Consider the following 21,879-nt stretch of genomic DNA (forward strand, 5'->3'; position numbering starts at 1 on the left):
CCCGCAGCCCGCGGCCCCGGGGCCGGCCCCTCTCGGGCTCCCGCTCCCCGCGCGCAAGATGGCTGACCCGGCTGCGGGGCCGTCTCCGAGCGAGGGCGAGGAGAGCACTGTGCGCTTCGCCCGCAAAGGCGCCCTCCGGCAGAAGAACGTGCACGAGGTGAAGAACCACAAATTCACCGCCCGTTTCTTCAAGCAGCCCACCTTCTGCAGCCACTGCACCGACTTCATCTGGTGAGAGCGCGCCCGGCGCAGGGCGCCTGGCCGGCCCCCGAGGGCTGCGCCGCGCGCGGGGACCATCTCGCGTCCCCAGGGGTCCCGCGTCCCCGCTCCGGACGCTTCTGCTGCGGACTCCCCCGTGGACTCCCCTGTGGCGTCCCTCTCTCTGGCCCGAGACGGCCGGCCGCGCGGCGCCTCCTGTCCTCGCTTTTTCCCCACTCCCTCCGGAGCGCCGGGGGCCCCTTTCCCTCAACCAGGCTCCGAGCGCGGGGCGCCTGTCCCTCCCGCGGAGAGCAGCGCCTCGGGTGCCCTCTAGCCCGGGGTCACCCCTCTCTCCGCCTCCTTCCGGGCGGGAGGCGCCCTTACCCCCACCCCCTTTCCGGAGGCAGCGCCCCGGGTGTCTTCTCTCCAGCTCCCTCCGGGCATGGGGCATCCTTTTCTGCCCTCAGTGTCTTGGGGGCAGCGCCCCGCTCCCGGTGTTCTCTTCTATTGCGCTTCCCTAGGGGCCTGGAGTGGCCCTTTCCACTCCTCAGTCCTCCCCTGTCACCGCGAAGCCTCTTCTCTCCTGTCCATCCAGGCATGGGGCTCCTTTCTCCCTTCCCAGTCCCCCCAGAGTCCCCTTCCTCTCTCATCCTTCTTTGGGTGCATCTTTTACAGCTTCTCTTTCCCCGAGGGTACTTAGGGCATCTGTGGGTAGATCTCCCTTTTGATCTCCACTCCCACCGGATGGAAACGCTACCCACCCCCTCACACACACACCCAGTGGTCGCAATCTCCTTTCCTCTGCCGGGGTGAGGGGAGTTTGAGGTTACCAAGTTCCCACCTAACCCCCAAAGGCGGAAGCCTCTCGGGCACTCACCCGCGGCTAGGAGGTTGCACCTGGGGTAGAGGTGTAGGGAGGAGGAGGGACTGTGGGGGAACTAGCAGGCGGCTGTGGTCTCCCTAACATATCTCCTTCTGCCTTTGCAGGGGCTTCGGGAAGCAAGGGTTCCAGTGCCAAGGTAGGCACCACAATCCTGGGGCTGTGGGGCTTTGGGATGCCCTTTGTGGGAAGAGATGGTGAAAGGGACTTTACAGAAGTGAGCGAGTGAGTTAGAGAGTGAAGGAACCACTTCTGTCAGAGTGACCTCCCAGGCTAGGAATTCATCACCACATAAGGGTCCTTTTAAGGGGTGTGTGTGTGAGCGGGCAGTGATGCTCCATCCCAGGAAGGCTGGTGGAACTGGGAGGCCCTAAATGCCAAGGAAGTGCTGTCCACTCTTCCTCCCTTCCAAGCATCTGAAGAGTCAAAATGGGTCTCCTGAACCTTCCCGGGCATTGCCAATCCTGCCTCTGTAGGCAGTGTCTCCAGGGGCCATTTCTGGAAGGATTCCTTCTCTCTAATTCCTGCCCTCTCATCTGCTCACTTGCCCTTCCTTGTCTCATAGAGCAAGGTTCTGCCTCTTCCCCGGCCTCCCAGAGAGCTCTGCAGGTGGCTTCATTCTCTGCAGATGGTGCCTCCCCTAGAAAGGCGACTGCGGTTGTCCCCTGGGCCTCCTCCCCCTGAAAGAGTTGGCTCCAGATGGGGTGCCTCTCAGATCCTCGTTCAAATCGCCCTTTCTATCTGCTGAGTGGATACAGGAAGGACTTCAAGTGACTGGTTTCCTTGGTCCTTTCATCTGGGTTGGGATCCTTGACTCTAACCACTCCATAGTGATGACTTTTAATCATGGGTAAGGGGACCTTGGCTGTCTCAGGCTACTGTCATAAAAGACAGGTTACAAATTGACTGCCCAGGGTCAAATCACCTGTAGACTTGTTTAGCCCTTGTTGTTAGGTGCCGTTAAGTCGATCCGACTCACGGCGACCCCATTTGTGCAGAGTCGAACTGCTCCCTATGGTTTTCAAGGCTGTGACCTCTTGAAAGCAGATTATCAGACTTGTCTTCCAAGGCGCCTCTGGGTGGGTTTGAACTGCCACCCTTTTGACTGGTAGTTCATCATTTAACCGTTGCACGACCCAGGTTCAGCTCTTAGGGAGGTCTTAAACATTTTTTGATTTTGATGCCAACATTTTAGAACTGGGAGATTTCACATATGAATCAGAATTTCCAATTTTACTGAGAAATGGTCCCACTTTTCCTTCTTACAGCAATCCTTTGGAGCTGGAGAGCAAATGATTTTCAGAGACAGGGCACACATTCACTATTTTGTCACAGCTGATCCCAGGCAGACCTGCTTCACCCATATCCGGCCCCTGCCCGGCCCCTGTAGGTGTTTAGTTTTCAGACTCTCCCCTGGAAAGTTTTTTTTCCCCTAATTTTAGGCCAGTTTGGTGAGAAATGTCTCATTTCTAGGGTGTGTCTTAAGGTCAAACTGACCACCGTGGTGAACTGGGTGAAAGTTAGGAGAAGAAAGCCTTTGAACATTAAAGAGTCTCAGCTGTGACTTATCACTGACTGACAGCCTTGTGGTTGCAGGTCCACCCTCCAGGGAAAAGTGAAGTGACCCCCGGTGAGTGTAGGCGCCATTGTCAGTTGTGCAAAACGCTTGGCAGCATGGCACTGCTGTCCTCTGAGACTCTCAGTCCTCTCACCTGAGATCTAGGCCAGGCCCAGCTCAGCCTCTCCTTGGAAGATTTGGAGCCTCGGTCTCACGGACCACCCCAGAGGACTCCCCAGGTTCTTATTTAAGTGGCAACGATTTAGTCCCTGGTGTAAGCAGTTTGGATTGTTTTTTCGAACTATGTCTGACCCCCCTCAGGCAAAATACTAATGGTGTCTTGGTGCTGGAATGTGTCTAATTTCTTCTTTGTGGTTGCCTTTCACTTCCAAAGGAGCCCTGGTGGCGCAGTGGTTAAGAGCTCAGTTGCTAACTAAAAGGTCTGCAGTTCAAATCCACCAGCCACTCCTTGGAAACCCTATGGGGCAGTTCTACTCTGTCCTGTAGGATTGCTATGAGTCAGAATCTACTTGATGGCAATGGGTTTTTACTTCCATGAATCCGTTTCTGTCTTTGGGTCTTGCTGAGGTCAGGGGTGATTTTTGAAAACATTTTCCTGCTGCTCTCCTCTCCCATCTGCTCTGCTGTCATTGGTGGTTGGGAAAGGCACTTCAGAACATGCAGGTGATGTATCTGATGCACATAGGAAATCCCTTTATTCGAAGCCTGGAAAATGATAGGAATTTTCTGGTGTGGTGAGAGAAAAGCAGAATTTAGGTTTCTAATGAAATATGGCCACTTTAGGTAGGAGAGCCCCCCACCCCTTTTTAAAATCTCCTTTCTTTTCCTCCTCCCTCTTGAGAGGCAGTGTAGAGTAGTGGTCATGTGCACAGGTTATCAGGCAAGTCACTGTGGGTTTGAATCCTGGCTTTGAGACTTCTTAGTCATATTACTTAGCCTCTGTGCCTCAAGTTCCTCATCTATAAAATGGGACCAATAGCAGGTACCTACCCTAGAAAGTTACTGAGAGATTCGAAGTTGGTGTCATGTTTAAGATGCGTGGACCAGAGCTTTGCATAGGAGAAGCACTCAGAAAATATCAGCTCTTACAGAAAGGGCCACATAAACCAGAGACTTCATCATCCTGAGACTAGAAGAACTAGATGGTGCTCAGCTACCACCAATGACTGCCCTGACGGGGAACACAACAGAGAGTCCCTGACGGAGTGGGAGAAAAGTGGGGTGCAGAACTCAAATTCTAGTAAAAAGACTAGACTTAATGGTTTGACTGAGACTGGAGGGACCCCGGAAGACATGGCCCCCAGACTCTCTGTTAGCCCAAAACTGAAACCATTCCCGAGGCCAACTCTTCAGACAAAGATTAGACTGGTCTGTGGGACATAAAATGATACTCGTGAAGAGTGTGCTTCTTAGCTCTAGTAGATACATGAGACTAAATGGGCAGCTTCTGTCCAGATGCGAGATGAGAAGGCAGAGAGCGTCAGGAGCTGGTTGAATGAACCTGGGAAATCAGGGGTGGAAAGGAGTGTGCTGTAACAGTATAGGGAGAGCAACTAGGGATCACATAACAATGTGTGTATAAATTTTTGAATGAGAAACTAACTTGAATTGTAAACTTTCACTTAAAGCACAATAAAAAAGAAAGAAAGAAAGAAAGAAAATACCAGCTCTTAGATTGCCCCCAAACTCCCCCGATGGCAGGGCAGCTGGTGTGAGAGAAGACTGGCTCTGCAGGGTTGCTTTGCTGTGGAACTGGCTACCAGGTGAGAGTCAAAATCCAGCTGTGAACATCTGGCCACCCTATGTCACTACTTCACAGTGTATTGTGTTTGAACTGGACAAGTCCACTTGAGGAGGCGTGAGAGAGTGGTGGGGCAGATTGGCAGCCCCTGAAATAGAGATGCTTGGGGTGGTGACATCCTGGAATGGGGAGAAGGTTATCCCTGGGCTCAGAGTTGCCTAGGACTAATTCTGGAATCATAGAGGAATTCCTTATTAGCTGATTATTTTTGGTACCACAAATTTTATCATAAGATGTATTTAAAGTGGGATCAATATTTTATAGAAAATACATAAGGTTTTATTCTCTAGCATAAGTTAGCAGTCCGGAGCCCAGGTCTCTAGGTTGCTTTCAGCTTTCTGATCTACCGTCCCTAGGGAAGGACCTTTATCTCATGATCCAGGAAAGATGCTGGAATCCCCAGTCATCACATCCTGGTTTTAGCCAGGAGAAAGGAAAAAAGGGGCAAAGAACATTCTTAGTGTCACTTAAGGAAGGAAGCTGCCACAAGATACTTTTGCCCATATCCTGTTGGCTAGAACTTAATTACCTACCCACACCTTGCTGCAAGAGAGGGTAGGGGCTCCATTTCAAAAGTAGGGAGAGAGAATACTCTGTCATTCTTGGTTAGGAGGTGTGGAGCATGATCATAAGGCAAGGAAGCTGTTGAGAGCTGCCTCCATGCTCCATACTGCTGTCGTGGAAATTGGGATGGTGGTTTGGGGTTGGGAGAGGAAAGACGAGAATTCCATAAACCATGGGAAATTATGGGTTTCCTGGTGGGGTAGTGGTTAAGAGCTTGGCTGCTAACCAAAAGGTCAGCAGTGCAGATCCACCAGCTGCTCCTGGGTGACTCTATGGGGCAGGTCTACTCTATCCTGTAGGGTTGCTATGAGCCAGAATCGACTAGACAGCAGTGGGTTTTGCTTAGTTTAAGGGGAGCTTAAGACTAGGTAGTTTTCACTTTTGTACTGTTAGAGAACAAAACTTACTGCCACCGTTTTTCTCCCTTTTTGTTTCTACTCTCTCTATTTTTTAAAAATAAAACCACCCTGTGAGGTAGTTTAAGAATGCCTCTGTTGATGGAAGACGGGCTGAGAAACCCTATTGTAAAACTGCCTAAATTCTGGGTTAGAAGTGGGACCTCTCAGATAAGCAAGGCAGACTTCTCTCTATGGCATTCTTTAGAGACACCTAAAACTGCATTTGTGCCTTAAGTATAAGTAAGACAAGCCTTTGGGTTGAATTAGACTCTTACCCTATGAAGTCTTTGCAAGTTGGCAGAGAGAAAACTTGTTTTGTTGTTTTTTAAAGGAAGTCACTTCAGTAGAAATATGGAGGCAGTAAAATACAGAGGTTCAGAATTCATAGTGTGGGTTTGGATTCAGGCAACTGGGTTTGAATCTCTGATCTGCCACCCATTCACTGTGTGACCTTGAGCAAATTGTTCAGCTTTAGGAGCCTCAGTTTCCTCATCTGTAAAATGGGAATAGTAGTACCTACTTCATAGGGTTATGGTGAGGAGTCAGTGAGGAATGAATACATGAGAAATATCCACGGTAAGTAGCAATGACTCTAAGTGAAATACTCATTATTACTGTAGGAAACTGTGTCAAAGTGGGACAGTTAATTCTGGAACTCATTAAATGACTTTGCCTCTTTTATGTGTTTAGGTGGGTTTTCCTCTCAGGTATCTTTCTTCATAAGCCTTTGGATAATACCAGTGAGCGCACAGCTCAGTGCCCGTGCCCAGAGAGCCAGGCACCATCAGTTCATTCAGCATTGTCTTTCCTCACCCCTTTCTTTATGAGAAAGATCTAAACTTGCTATGGACTCTCTAGAAGAATCCCAGGGCACTAATTTTCTGACTATGAAAAGCTAGAGTTGATGATTATAGTGAGTAAATCAGCACTTTCCTTTCTTGTGTAGATTAGAAAACAAATTTTTAAACTTTTAATCAAAATTATTCTAAAAAATACCAAAGCATTGTAAGAATCCTACCGTTACTGTTCTCATCAACATCAACCCTAGAGAATATGAGTTTATTTTAATGTGTCGTTAACACATAGAGGTTACACTAGGCACTATTTTTTTTTTAAACTACAATAAAAAAATAAAGGTTAATTTTACTCCTGGCATAGTTTTCCCTACAAACTTATTATATAACATCCTGCACTTCAGGTTGACTTTCTTGGTAAAATCATGAAGAGGTCCATTTTGTTTGCTTGTTTGTAATCACCAAGTCAGGCTACAAGTTACTAGAACTTGCTTCCATTTTTCCATGTCCCCTTTCTAGAAGCAGATCTCAGAGACCTGTGAACCAAACCCTGCTCACCTTTTGGCTTATTCTGAATGTGTCCTGGAGGTTTCTGTGTGGCTGACAGGCAAAGGCTTTTTGACTTCTTGTTTGATAGTTTGGCTTTTTTTTTTCCTCCGCCTAAAGTGGGATTTCAGGTCCAATGTCCCAAATGAAATAAGAATCTTTGGGTGGGTTAATGTTGAGTTTTAAGAAGGAGGGCTGCTTTGTTGGAGAGGCAAGAGTAAATTCATTTTGAGCTGTAGAGCACCCAGTGAAGGTTAAAGCTTTGTCACTGGGTAACATAATACCATTCTAAGTAAATATGGAAAATGTGACCTTTGAAAAGCTAGTTGATATGATATACAGGTTCTTAGTTAGAAACTAATTTGAAAAAATATATTACTTCCGAATATTCATGATACTCCAGGTACTGCCTAGAACCAGGTACAGAATGTTTACAGTGCATGTGGGTCAAAAAGACTAGGATATAAGAATAGATGATTGGTCAGAAGATAAAATTGAAGGTTTGAAAATAATTTATACACATTGTTGCACTGGGATTTCTCTCTCTCTCTAAATAGATCCTTACGTCACAATTTTGAGAATATGCATCTCCTTTTGATGCATTTCAGTTATAGATGGTTAAATTACTAAGCACAATTTAAAATACATGGTCTGGTCTCTTGACTCTGCAGTCCAATTAATTCTTGCAAGGGTAGGGGGATCACCTGAAATGTTCATTATCTGCTTAATACTTTTAGAGGCTTGCTCCCTTATTTTTGGCATTTGGTCTAATGTCATGGTTCTTTGACCTCACACATCAAATCTCCCTGTTGGAATTGTGTGATATTCTATAGACAGAATACTGGCCTTTTTATGGAGTAAATAATTTCCACAGTATTTATATATGGCATTTGAAGGTGTGCTGGCTGCTTGAAAATCTAGTAGGAGATTCACCTATTCACCACATCCATCCGTTTATCCATCCATCCATCAATGCAGCCATCAATGCAGCCATCCATCCACCCATCCATCTATCTATCAGACCCTACCTCCCTTCCTCCTTCTATCCCTCCCCTTCTATCCATCTTTCCTTCCATTTATCTATCCATCCAACCATCCATCTATCCCCCCACCCATTCTTCCATCAATCCATCCAAAACGTATTCAGTGAATAAATTCTACATGTCAGGAACTATTTTAGATGCTGAGAATACAATGGCGAGTGAGACTGAGAAGATCCTTACTGTCATGGAGTTTGCAGTGTAGTGGGGGAGATAGGGATTCTACAAATCATTGCACAAATATTTAATTTCACTTCGGTAAGTACCTTGAAGGAGATGTACAGGGTGCTATGAGAATATACATAATGGGAAGCTGTTTAAGGTTGAAGGTGAGGTCAGGGAATTATTTAGTTTGAGAAGTACATTTAAAAAAGTCCTGTTCTCTGTGATATTGGCAAAAGCCTGAGTTTTCAAGGAGCCAGAGCTAAAATCTGTGTTGTGAAACTGTTCATATCCTGGATAAAGATACACGAGGAGGTCTTATCTCTGGCATTCTGTGGAGAAGCCCTGAATCTTTATTTGTGCCAGGACTGCAAGTAAGACAAATATTTGATGGAATTAGACTGTCACCTCAAGATGGCTTCTCTCAGTTTGACAAAGAACTTCATCTCTTAGCTAATAACTTAGCAGAACTTCAAACTGTTCATTCCGGTTCGAACCTCTGCTGAGAATTTGCATCTCTAACAAGTTTCCAGGTGTCTTAGTTCTATCTAGTGCTGCTATAACAGAAATACCACAAATGGGTGACTTTAACAGAAATTTATTTTCTCATAGTTTAGGAGGCTAGAAGTCCTAATTTAGGGTGCCTGCTCTAGGGGAATTTTCTTTCTCTGTTAGCTTTGGAGGAAGGTCCTTGTCTCTTTGAGCTTCTGCTTCTGGGCGATCTTCTTGTAAAGTGGCATCTCTCTTCCCCCTGCTCACTCATTTGCTTGTTTGCTCTCTTTTATACATCAAAGGAGATTGACTCAAGATACACCCCAGTCCTGCCTCATTAACATAATAAAGTAACCTAATCCTCATTAACATAACTTAATCCTGCCTCATTAATATAACAAACAACCCATTCATAAATGGGATTATAACCACAGGCAGAGATTAGGAATTACAACACAGTTTTGGGGGACACACTTCAATCCGTAACGCCAGGCGATGCTAATGCTGCTAGTTAGGGATCAGTTTTGAGAACCCCTAGTAGAGCAGTGGCTCTCAAAATTTATTATACATAAGAATTACCTGGAGATCTTGTTAAACTGTAGATTCTGATTCAGATATCTGGGGTGCAAATTCAAATTGTCAGTAGGGCTTTGAACTGGAATAAACTGGTTCCAAGCCCTGGAACTCAGATAATGAGCTGACTTCCTTTTTGTTCAGGAGTAGCAGTTTGAGTGGCTCTTCTAAAGCAGAAAGAATCAGATCATTTCAGAGGTAAAGGAAGAAATCTGAGGCAATAGATTGAGAATAAATAAAAAGAGAGAGCAGAATATTTCAGTGAGAGGCATTTGTGAGCTGAAAGCCAGTTTTCAGGGGCACATGTTTACTTCCATTGCCTCCTAGATGCCTCCATTACCCGGGGTCCATGCCTGGTATTCTACAACCATTCATTGCCTTGGTTAACGCAGTCTTTTCTCATACTTGGAAGATAATTTGAAGTGCTTTCACAATAAGCAACATTGCATCACATATAGAAAAAGCTCCTTTGTCACTTCTCTTCCCGTCTTTCTGATTGCTTTCCATGTTCTGATTTCAACAAGGAGAAAGTCTCAGTTTGGTGCTAATGTGTCTTTAACACCTTTCTTAACACAAGTCTGGGCACATAGTAAACATTCATTGAGTATTCTTTATTTTTTATTATAAAGGAACTATGAGAACATAAAGATATGTTATGTTTTACCTGTAAACCAACTTTTTTTTTTTTCATTTGTACCTGATTGAGCCTGGATCTGTTCTACCCCTGGACTTGATTTTGCATTGGCTGTTTCTCCTTGTGAATAGAAGGAGAGTTCAGTGTCTTTCCTAGAAATTTTTGGTGTTGGGATGAAGCTTATTGTTGCAGAGAGTTGAAAGGCATGCATCAGCAGGCTCTGAAAGAGAAGGTAGCTTTATTACAGAAGTGTTAATCTTTCAATCATTACCATTATTATTGTTGTTAATTATCCCTTGCCCTGCCTGTATGTGTCTCCTGGGTGTCTCTTAGCCCACATGCAGAAATTTGCCTTACAGACTCAGAAGGGAAACTCAAGTCCATATCTGGAGGGTTCAGATCCCCTCCTCTTGAGTCTTAATATTTGCAAAGTAGACAGAAATTAACTGGTTCAAGATATGCGACATCAACTAGAGTGCTGGAAATGAAACAACCAGAACACAATTAAAGAGAATGTTGATACAATGTGAAAAATGTAACCAATGTCAGTGAACGATTTGTATAGAAATTATGAAATGGGAAACCTAATTATGTAAACTTTCACCCAAAACACAATAAAATATTATATTTAAAAAAAAAAAAGATATACAGAATCATTAACTCAACAATGACCATGTTACTAGAGGGGTTCTAGTGCTCTTTTTCCTTTTCCTTTGCCATTGCCCAGAGGTCAGACCGGGCTCTTAGAGGCAGTGTAATATTGAGATTAAGAGTGCAGGCTCAAAAATCAAACAGATCTGGTTTTAAATTCTGGCTCTGTCTTTCCATGGCTGTGACCTTACATTGTTTAAAAAAAAAACCAAAATGTGATTCTGCCTCTATCCATCCATTCATCCATTCACCCGGCCATTCATTCTTCCATCCACCCATCATCCGTCCATCCACCCAGCAATTTTTCCATTCCTCCATCATCCTTCCATCCATCCATTCAACAAATATTGAGTGCCTACCATGTATCAGCTGCTGTTCTAGGCACTGGAGCTGGAGCAATGAACAAAACAGAGTGCCTGCCCTCATGGAATTTACATTCTAGTAGACAGAGAGCAACAATAAATAACCAACATTAAACAAATATATAATGTTAGGTGGTGATAGGGGCTTTGAAGGTGAATAAGACACTGTCCTTGCCCTTGAAGATCCTCCTAGTCTTTAGAGTGGAGAATAACTCATGGCCAATTAATTCTGTTACATCATAAAAAGTGCTACACCAAGGGTGTAAAAATGCTTCGCACGGCATCCCTACTCCTGGGAGGGGTGGAGAAGATTCCACAGAGGAGGTGACATTTTCGGAACAGTCTTGCAGGAGGAGTAGGAGTTCCCAGATTGACAAGGGGGTGGCGGTGGGGGAGGGCATTTCAGGCAGAGGACACATAAGTTGAGACACAGAGGAGAGAGAACAGGGCTTGCACAGGGAAATAGAAAGGAGGGTGTGTGAGGGAGGAGACGCATGTCATATCGGCGGCTTTGGACTTTGTGAAGGCAGTGTAGCAACGAGGAAGTTGTCGTCCTTGTTTTAAAGCGGGATGTGTGGGGGTGAGTGAAATGGCCAGAATTTTTAAAAAGAGGAGCAGGAGATGCATTTTGAAACAATAATTGCCATGACTCAGATCCTGAGATTCCAGGCTTGTGGGATTGGAGGTCAGGTAGGAGAAGCTGTGAAATGACCATTTAGGAGCAATGGGAAACATTACCAAAGCATCCAGGAGCTGCTGCGGTTTTTCACGTCTGAGGGAGATGTTTGGGTTTTTATGTCAGTCATATTGTTGATTGTTCTGTTTTGGGGGGTGGTTACTAGGTTATTTTTGTGGTTCTAACAATAGGGATATCTCTCTTCGCTGCATCTTTAGACGTGGAGGGCCATAGAAATTAATTTTCCTCTGAAAGGAATCCTCCCACTCCCTTTCTCCCTCTCTGCTGCTGTCACTTATCCACTGGCACGTGTTTATTGAGCACATGCTGCACATGGGTGACGAATTTGTGCGTTGGAGACAGAAGGGCGTCGTTGGAGACAGAAAGGCGTTGGTTCAAATCATCGCTTCTTGCTATGTGACCTTGAGCAAGTTACTTAACCTCTTTGGGGCTTTGTTTCTTCATAGGTAAAAGGAAATAATGATGGTACCTAGTTTATCAGGTGTATGCCAAGTGTTTCCTTAGCACCTTGCCTGGCAGATGGTAAGCACTTGATAAATGGGGGCTATTTTGATTATTGCTAGGGCTGGGCACAGCAGTAAAGTCCTTGTCCTTACTGAGTTTATAATCTTGTTGGGGAGGCAAAATGAATGCTTCTGAATTAAGAAGACAAAGCTAGAATGGATGTACTATGCGTTGTGGTCAATAGCAGGAGGTACAACTTTTATAAGGGATCTTTGAGAGAAATGCTTAGCTGCGGCCAAAACAAAACAAAACAAAAAAACCAAACCCATTGCTCTCAAGTCAATTCCGATGTGTAGCGACCCTATAGGACAGAGTAGAACTGCTCCATAGGGTTTCCAAGGCTATAATAAGAAGCCGACTGCCACATCTTTCTCCCGCGGAGCAGCTGGTGAGATTGAACTGCTGACCTTTAGGTTAGCAGCTGAGTGCTTAACTGCCATGCCACCAGGGTTCCTTTACCTAGAGCTGGAGGGGTAACTTTAACATGGGCAAGGGAAGAGCTTTCTCCACAACCTGTTCATGGCTTGCAAGTGCTTTAATTTGTGGGAAACCTCAGAAAATTGTCTTGAAATCTGTGATTGTCCCATTTGCTGACTTCATTTTTGAAAATGTATTGATGATATTTCAACTTTTAATAGAAGCCTGCCCATACCACCCTTTTTGTGCTCTTTTGAGTTGAAGACAAAGCTGGGAGATGGTGTTGGCCAAGGTGGAGGGTGAAGTCTGTAGGGGTGTTGTTTTGTCTTGGGATGGTGAGGGTGGTGATTTTTTTTTTCTCGTAATTTTTTTAAATCGTACTTTAGGTGAAAGTTTACAGCTTAAGTTAATCTCTCATACAAAATTTTATACACGTATTGTCATGTGACACTAGTTGCAGTGCCTGCAATGTGACAGCACACTCCCCTTTTCCAGCCCGGGTTTCCTGTGTCCATCCAACCAGCTCCTGTCCCTTCCTGCCTTCTCATCCTGCCTCCAGTCAGGAGCTGTCCATTTGGTCTTGTGTATCTGCTTGAACTAAGAAGCACACTCTTCACGAGTATTATTTTATGTTTTATAGTCCAGTCTAATCTTTGTCTGAAGAGTGGGCTTCGGGAATGGTTTTAGTTCTGGGTTAACAGAGCACCCGGGGTCCGTGGATCTGGGGTTCCTCCAGTCTCAGTCAGACCATTAAGTCTGGTCTTTTTACGTGAATTTGGATTCTGCTCTACACTTTTCTCCTGCTCCGTCAGGGACTCTCTGTTGTGTTCTCTGTCAGGGTGGTCAAGGGTAGTAGCCAGCCACCATCTAGTTCTTCTGGTCCCAGGCTGATGGAGTCTCTGGTTTATGTGGGCCTTTTGTCTCTTGGGCTAATATTTTCCTTGTGTCTCTGGTGTTCTTCATTCTCCTTTGCTCCAAGTGGGTTGGGACGAATTGATGCATCTTAGATGGCCACTCGCAAACTTTTAAGACTCCAGATGCCACTCACCAAAGTGGGATGCAGAAGATTTTCTTAGTAAACTGTGTTATGCCAGTTGACCTAGATGTCCCCCAAAACCATGGTCCCCAGACCCCAGCCGCTGCTACTCTGTCCACCGAAGTGTTTGGTTGTGTTCAGGAAACTTCTTAGCTTTTGGTTTAGTCCAGTTGGGCTGACTTCCCCTGTATTGTGTGTTGTCCTTCACTTGAGGGTGGTGATTTTTATGCGACATCCCAATATTGAATGTCATCCTTCTCTCCCTAATGGTGGGGATAATACTCTAGAGTTTAGGCAAAGTTGCAAATGAGAAATTTGATAGTTATCTAGATTTTTTTTTGTGGGGGGCAGAATTGATGGCTGGGGGTATTGATAATTCTGAGTTAAAGTGTGTACTTAGGAAATCAGGATTAACATATAGAGTGGTGGGGGACCTCTTTATTTAAATTGGAGACCCATCTTTTGGTAGTTGACTTTCTATTCTTTCTAGGATCAAGTCTACAATACTTAACATGGCTTAAAGATCCTTGCCTGATTTGGACCCTCATGAGCCTCATCTGGAACCACCTTTCCACTCTCCAGTTGATAACCTAACTGGTCTCTGCATTCCTCAATTATGACATAGCCCTGCCCCCCTCAGGGCCTTTGCACATGATCATCTTCAGCTTGCATTGCTCTTCGCTTTCCTCTTTCCGCATTCACCTCCTACTCATCCTTCAGAACTCAGCTCAAATATCGCTTCCTCAGAGAAGCCTTCCCTGAGCTGCCTAATCAGGTTCACTCTTGTACAGTTTCATAACACTTTGTGCTTTTTATAGTTCCGATTATATTTTTATTTCTCTGAGTATTTAATGTCTGTCTTCCCCACCAGAGTGTAAGTTTCATGAATGCAGGGACTACATCTGTCTCCTTTTCCACTGTTCCCGGGATACCTAACTCCATACTTGGCACATAGTCTATGCTCAATAAATAGGTAATGAATGAATGGTATAGGGGAGAAATGACTGAACAGAGGGTGTTATCTGACTTTGGTTTTGGTGCTAGTTTTGCTACAGCTTGATCTACAATTTTTATAGAATATATCCCTTCCTCGTTGATAAGCTCTGATCATTTTTGTTTGAACCAAAAAAATTTTGCCCTCATAAGAGCCTGTTGGGAAGGGATTTTCAGAAGTGTGTGAATGCCTCAGGCTTAATTTGGGTAGAGCCTCAGGCTCTGCTCATGTTTCCCTGTGAAGATTAATAGTTTCTTCACTGAAGTCCCTGGCTTTATTCATCATGGAACCTGGTGGACTGTTGTATAAAGAATCTCCTTTAAAAGAATATGAGACCGGAAGCTACCAATAAGTCTTTCAGCAGTAGAATAGACAATTCAATTGGAGTATATTAATATGGTGGAATACTGTATAGCAATGAGAATGAACAAATGATGACTATGCACAACATAAATGACCCTCACAACTTAACGTTGAGCGAAGAAGCTCCCCCAAAAGAGGACATCCTGTATGATCCCATTCACTTGAGGGACTCTCAGAGACAGGTGAAAGTAATCATTGCCGATAGAGGTTAGGGTGTTCATTACCATCGGGGGCACTGGAGAGGGACTGAGAGGGGCTTCTCAACCCTGAAAGGGAGTCGATCCTTGCCCTTGTACCATGGGGTCCACTACATGCTTCTAGATCTCTCTTAGAGGTTCATTTCAAGCTATACCTCTGTTGTGGATTGAATTGTGTCCCCCAAAAATGTGTGTCAACTTGACTAGGCCATGATTCCCAGTATTGTGTGATTGTCCACCATTTTGTCATCTAATGTGATTTTCCTATGTGTTGCAAATCCTACCTCTATGATGTTAATGAGGCAAGATTAGAGGCAATTACGTTAATAAGGCAAGACTCAATCTACAAGATTAGGTTGTTTCTTGAGTCAATTTCTTTTGAGATATAAAAGACAGAAGCGAGCAGAGAGACAAGCAGAGAAATGGGGGTACCTCATGCCACCAAGAATGAAGAACCAGGGGGTGGGGGAGCACGTCCTTTGGACCCAGGGTCCCTGTGCCGAGAAGCTCCTAGACCAGGGGAAGATTGATGACAAGGACCTTCCTCCAGAGCTGACAGAGAGAGAACACCTTCCCCTAAAGCTGATAACCCTGAATTCAGACTTCTAGCCTCCTAGACTGTGAGAGAATAAATTTCTATTTGTTAAAGCCATCCACTTGTGGTATTTCTATGATACCAGTACTAGATGACTAAGAGAACCTCCTTGACTGTTAGTAAGCCTGTGGGACTTAATCATTGGTATCTTCACAGAACTGATTTAGTTACTATCTAGAGTGTTCTGTATATTGTTCTGGGTGCTGGTTGCATGGGTGTGTTCAGACTGTGAAAATTCATCAAGCGGTAGATTTGTGTCCACTTTTGTTACGTATATCACACTTGCATTAAAAAAAAAGAAAGAAAAGCACCTAGTTTTAAATCACTGAGGCCGAATCTGAGAAATGTTAGTTGGGACGTTTTCGGTTTTATGCACAGAAGTAAAATCCGTATGGGAGACAGGCACCGTCTGGAGTTATTGATTGAGATGGTGCCATTTGCCTTCTTGGGGGGACATCTGCTTCTCACTTCAGTGTTGCCCATCAGTTGTAAACTGTAGAACAAAGAAGCCGTGGCATTCTGACTAATTTCCCTACCAATAATTTAGCTCTGTTAATACCAGGAAACCTTGAGCTCATAAACTATTTTTAGGGCTTCAAATTTAAAAATTCTGTTTGAGTTAAGGTATTAGTAAGAATCCATTACAGCTGCTGTAACAGATAGGCCTTGAAATCTCTGTGGCTTGACAGAAAGAGGTTTATTTCTCACTCACGTCACAGTCAACGCAGGTGGTCCTGGTCTCGCAGGCTTCCACACAGCCATGTGGGGCCCCAGGCTCCTCCATCTGTGGCTCTGCCCTCCTCTATGACCTCAGTGTTTTCTCCATTTGCCTGAGAGAGCGTGAGAAAGCACACTCATTTCACAACCCCGTTGGCCTGGAAGGGACACACACGACTTTTCATGTTCTCTTGGCCAGAACTCAGGCACAGGGCCCTTCCAACTGCAAGAGAGGCTGGGACATGGAGACAAACTCTGTGTCTAGGAGGAAAAGAAAATGGGTTTCGGTGAAAATGGCAAACCTTGCTCCATTCCCAGAGCTCTGGCTTCTTCTGCTTCCTTTGGGATGATGTGTTCCATTGTATGTCTCACTTGACTTCAGTAAAACTGAACTGTGAAGCTTTAGACCTCTTTATCTTATCAAACCTACTAGAGTATGTTTGGGGGAGAGCAAGGTCTCTTCATGTGACTAAGAGTGAAACAAAGAAGCACTCTTCTTGTTTTGAGCTATTAGAACAATCTGGTTCTTGTCAGAATTTCCAGTGTTCAAATCAGTCAGAGTTCTTGCCTCTTCTGGCTGTGAGTGGACATCAGAGGCACTTCTGTCATAGCCAGGGGCTGAATCACCCCGTTAGTTGTCTTCCTTTGCTCTTTTGTCATCTGTCCTATGGCAGGATCCTCTGGTGGTTCTACTTCCAGAGATTTGACTGGGCACCTAACATATCAACTATATATTGTATAGGAAACCCTGGTGGCATAGTGGTTAAGAGCTATGGCTACTAACCAAAAGGTTGGCAGTTCGAGTCCACCAGGCGCTCCTTGGAAGCCGTATGGGGCAGTTCTACTCTGTCCTATAGGGTTGCTATGAGTCGGAATCAACTCGACGGCAATGGATTTTTTTTTTTTTTTTGGTATTGTTGTATAACAGAATCTAAAACCCATTACCATTGAGTCGAATCCAACTCATAGAGACCCTATGAGACAGAGTAGAACTCCCCATAGGGTTTCTGAGGCTGTAAATCTTTATGGAAGCAGACTGCCACATCTTTCTCCCATGGAGTGGCTGGTGGGTTCAAATGGCCAACTTTTTGGTTAGCAGTCAAGCACTTAACCACTGCGCCACTAACCAAAAAAACTCCTTGCTGTGGAGTTGATTCTGACTCATAATGACCCTATAGGACACAATAGAACTGCCTGCATAGGGTTTTCAAGGAGCAGCTGGTGGATTCGAACAGCTGACCTTTTGCTTAGCAGCCGAGCTCTTAACTATTGCACCACTAGGGCTCCTTAAATCTTAGCGGCTGTAAATAGCAACCATTTTATTTAGCTCTTGTTTTTGTGGGTCAGTACTTTGGGCTGGGCTTAGCTGGGTGTTCCTCCTGGTATAGGTGGGGTTTGACTGTTCTTGGCTGGGTTCGTTCACATGTCTGGGGCCCCTATCTCCACATGATTTCTCTTGTTTTCCAGCAGGCTAACTTGAGCTTCGTCACAGGATGGTGGATGGGTTCCTAGTACGAGAGCCGAAAGTGTAAGGTCTCTTGAGGGCTAGGCTCTGAACGTGCACAGCATCACTTCTGCCACGGCCCTGCAGTGGAGTGGGCATGAAGGTGTGGGGGATGCACTGTGGGGTCCACTACATGCCTCCAGGTCTCTCTTAGAGGTTCATTTCAAACTATACCTCCTTGACTGTTAGTAAGCCTGTGGGGCTTCATCACTGGTCCCTTCACAGAACTGATTTAGTTACTATCTAGAGTCATAGACCATATATTGCCAGAACTTGAACACCATTTACAGAGAGCCCTAATCTGACTAGGCCTAGGGTCATGGGAGTGTCTAGCCCAAGGTCATACAGCTACCACAGAGGGGAGCTGGGATTCACATCCAACAATGGAACTTCATACTTCACCTTATTTCCCTTGCGCATGAGAGAGCCTGGATTCCCATCCTGGACTGTCGTTAGTTGCCCTCGAGTTGACTCTGACTCCCGTCAAGCTTATGTACAACAGAACGAAACATTGCCTGGTCTTGTGCCATGTTTATGATCGTTGCTGTTTGAGCTCAGTATTGTGGCTATTGTGTCAATCCATCTCATTAAGGGTTTTCCTCATTTTTGTTGGCCATCTTCTTTACCAAACATGATGTCTGATTGGTCTTTTCTCATAATGGGTCCAGAGTAAACTAGCTGAAGTCACACCATCCTCACTTCCAAGGAGCATTCTGCTTGCATTTCTTCTAAGACCGATTTGTTCGTTCTTCTGACAGTCCCTGGTATAGTCAATATTCTTCACCAACACCATAATTCAAAGGCATCAATTCTTCCGTCTTCCTTTTTTGTTGTCCAGCTTTCACATGCATATGAGGTGATTGAAAAGACCATGGCTTGGGTCAGGTGCACCTGAGTCATCAAAGTGACATCTTTGCCCCTTAACACTTTAAAGAGGTCTTTTGTAGCAGATTTGCCCAGTGCAATATGTCGTTTCACTTCTTGACTGCTGCTTCCATGGATGCGGATTGTTGATCCAAGTAGAATGAAATCCTTAACTACTTCAGTTTTCTTCATTTATCATGATGTTGTTTATTGGTCCAGTTATGAGGATTTTGCTTTCTTTATTGGTCTAGTGGTGAGGATTTTGGTTTGTTTATGTGCAGGCATAATCCATACTGCAGACTGTAGCCTTTGACATTCATCCTGACTTCAACGCCATGTTACCCTTAACCCTTACATCATATCGCTCCTCCACTCTGGAAAGCGTTTTCTTGAATTCTTCTAGATGTGTGCATTTTAAAGGGTAGATCATCACTCATCAGAAGGTCATGAAGTCATTGTAGAAGATCATGACCACCATTAAAAAATAGAATAGAAAATATTGGACTGCATCACACTTAGGAAGAGTAAGTATTGCTTCATAAAACTTACAGGTATGTGTGAACTGGGTCAAAATGTAAAATGTGTTTCTTACTGTGGATAATGATTCACAAGGTTTGAAAATCTTTGTGAAAATATAGACAGTAGGCACTGGAGGCTTATGAAATTGGCCCTGGACTGTTGAGGCTTCATTTATTTTTTAGAGATTGAATACATTGTTTTGAATTCTTTATAATTAGAAGTTCTATCTTTTCTCCATCATGCTAGTCCATGACTATTCTGATCATCATCGTTGAGCTTTAACGTATCACAGATGAAAACTATTTTCCTAATTCAAGTTTTCAGCACAGTATGAGTTTGTTTGTTTGTTTTGTTTTTGTTTTAAATGGAATTGTTGGTTTTGATGGAACTGCCGGGCCTGACCTGTCACTTGGGTGGAGGGTCAGAGTACTTTGTCAAGTGCTGGCAGAGATCTGTCCCTCTCCTGCAGAGAGAAGGAGCTAGTTATCCTGGGGGGTAATGTGGGTTGAGAAAAAAGTGTTTCATGAGCAAACTCAGCACAGAGGAAGGGAGGAGGAGGTGTGTGGGGCTGTACAGAGCTGCCGGAAGATGTGGGAACAGTGTGCCAGCAGGGAGGTGGGTCGAATCCCCATGGTGGGACTCTGCCGAGGGCAGCTTCCAGCTGGGACTTCCAGAGGTTGGGATTCAGTGTGTGTTTATATTATCTGGTGTGCCCAATAGGTGGGGGCCCAAATGACAGCTGACCTCCTTGTATTTCCTTTCTGCCTGTCTCTGATTTGGGGCCCAGGGGCCGTAGGGGAACTAGGGCACTCCAGATGGGATAAAAAATTCAAGTCCAGGATAAATATGAAATCAGGGCAAGGCCCATCCTTGCTTTCTTTTTTCTCTACAGTTCTTAAACTAAACAAAACAAAACAAAACACTGTTGCTATCGAGTTGATTCTGACTCATAGTGACCCTATAGGACAGAGTAGAACTGCCCCATAGGGTTTCCGAGGTCATAATCTTTATGGACGCAGACTACTACCTCTTTCTCCCGCAGAGCGGCTGGTGGGTTTGAACCACTGACCTTTCAGTTAGCAGCCAAGTGCTTAACCACCATGCCATGAGGGCTCCTTTACAGTCCTTAGGGGGGCCTCTATTAGTTGGAGAGACAGGCCAAGGGAATTTTCCATTTTCCTGGACACTTTAATCTTCAAATAAGGCTTTCAAATGCTGCTGACTTGACCTGATATTTATTGAGTACTTAGTATGTGCCTGGAAACCCTGGTGGTGTAGTGGTTAAGAGCTACAGCTGCTAACCAAAAGGTCAGCAGTTCAAATCTACCAGGTGCTCCTTGGAAACCCTATGGGGCAGTTCTACTCTGTCCAAGAGGGCTGCTATGAGTTGGAATGGACTTGACGGCAACTGGTTTGGTTTTTTGGTTAGTATGTACCTGACACTGTTCTAAGTACTTTACACATATTAACTCATTAAATTCTCATAATAGTCCTATGAGGTTGCTACTGTTATTATTCCCAATTTACAGGTGAAAAAACTGAGGCACAAAGAGTTAAGAATTTTTCTGAAGGTTACACAGAATTAGGATCCGAACATGGATTTGGGTTCAGGATTATGTAAAAGGAAGGTTGTTGTTGTTGATACCTGTGTCAAGTCAGCCCCCAACCAATGGTGACCCCATGCACAATGGAACGAAACGTTGCCTAGGCCTGTGCCACCTTTATGATCACTGGCATGTTTGAACCCATTGTTGTAGCTATTGTGTCAGTCCGTCTCGTTGAGGATTTCCATCATGTTCGCTGACCCTCTATTTGACCAAACATGATGTCCTTTTCTAGCAATTGGTCTTTCCTGATGATATGTTCGAAGTAACTGAGTTGATGATTTGCCATCCTCACTTCTAAGAAGGTAGAGCTCCAGAATTAATGATGTTGATGATGACGACAGCGATGGTGATGGTAATAATGATAATATGACAAAGACAGAAAATGTTTGAATGCTTACAATGAGCTAGGCATTTCACAAACTTTATCCCTTTGAATCTTCACCCTCCACTGATATTTCCTATTATTATTGTCTCCATTCATAGATGAGGAAACAGGCTTAGAGAGGAGAAAGAATTTGCGAAAGAACTGTAGAGCCTAGATTGAATTCAGGTCTATCTGAATCAGATTCTGAGCTCCTAGCTACTAAGGTGAAGGCCTGGGGCCAGGGAGGAGAGCACCATGGTGGGGAAGAGGAAAGTCGCTGGAAGAGTGAGCAGACTCAGCAGTCAGGTAGGCTCTGGAGCACGTGATCGGTGATACAGCTGATCTTTAGGGCTGGAAAGTGTGCTGACCACACAAGTAGATGAAACTGGCAAAATCTGACAGGAAGCAGTAATTCCCTAGTGGGAAAACTGTTTTCATTAAAATTTTTTTTTCCCCAGTAAGAGTTCACACATTTGTAAATCTTTAGCTGTAGCCCTGAATTCAGAAAGTGGCTTCTAGTCTGCGATCTTTTGATGGTCATGTGGCCATAGTCAGTTGATTTCTTTGACTTGAGTTGCTGGGCTGTTGAGGACAAGGTAGGAACTAAAAAAGTCCTTGAGTCATTTGGATGGAAGGGGTCACATATGGTGGGTACTTCCATGGCATGATAATGCTTCCCTGAAGAGTTGTTGTGATTTATTGAGGTACTAAGCTGAATGCGTCACACACATGATCTCATTCAATGTCCATAGCACCACAAGAGGTAAGTTTCATATTGTTGTTGTTGTTAGCTGCTGTTGAGTCAGTTCCAGACTCATGGTGACCCC

The 21,879-nt window shown here is 44.6% G+C and overlaps 1 protein-coding gene across 3 annotated transcripts in view; it reads left to right on the forward strand.

Moving 5' to 3' along the window:
• Positions 1-6: 6 nt before the first annotated feature.
• Positions 7-21,879, forward strand: part of PRKCB (protein kinase C beta) — a 396,410-nt gene continuing 374,537 nt past the window's right edge. For 2 of the 3 annotated variants that reach the window (XM_004373342.2, XM_004373341.3), the window contains exons 1-2: positions 7-231; positions 1,186-1,217. In XM_004373342.2, coding sequence (XP_004373399.1) covers positions 59-231; positions 1,186-1,217 — 205 coding nt within the window. In that variant the 5' untranslated portion in view covers positions 7-58. Of the gene's footprint in view, positions 232-1,185; positions 1,218-4,404; positions 4,421-21,879 lie in introns of those variants that run through there. The other variant, XM_023728531.1, reaches the window with a different exon arrangement.

The sequence above is a fragment of the Trichechus manatus genome, unplaced genomic scaffold (assembly GCF_000243295.1).
Source record: "Trichechus manatus latirostris isolate Lorelei unplaced genomic scaffold, TriManLat1.0 scaffold00024, whole genome shotgun sequence".
NCBI lineage: Eukaryota > Metazoa > Chordata > Mammalia > Sirenia > Trichechidae > Trichechus > Trichechus manatus.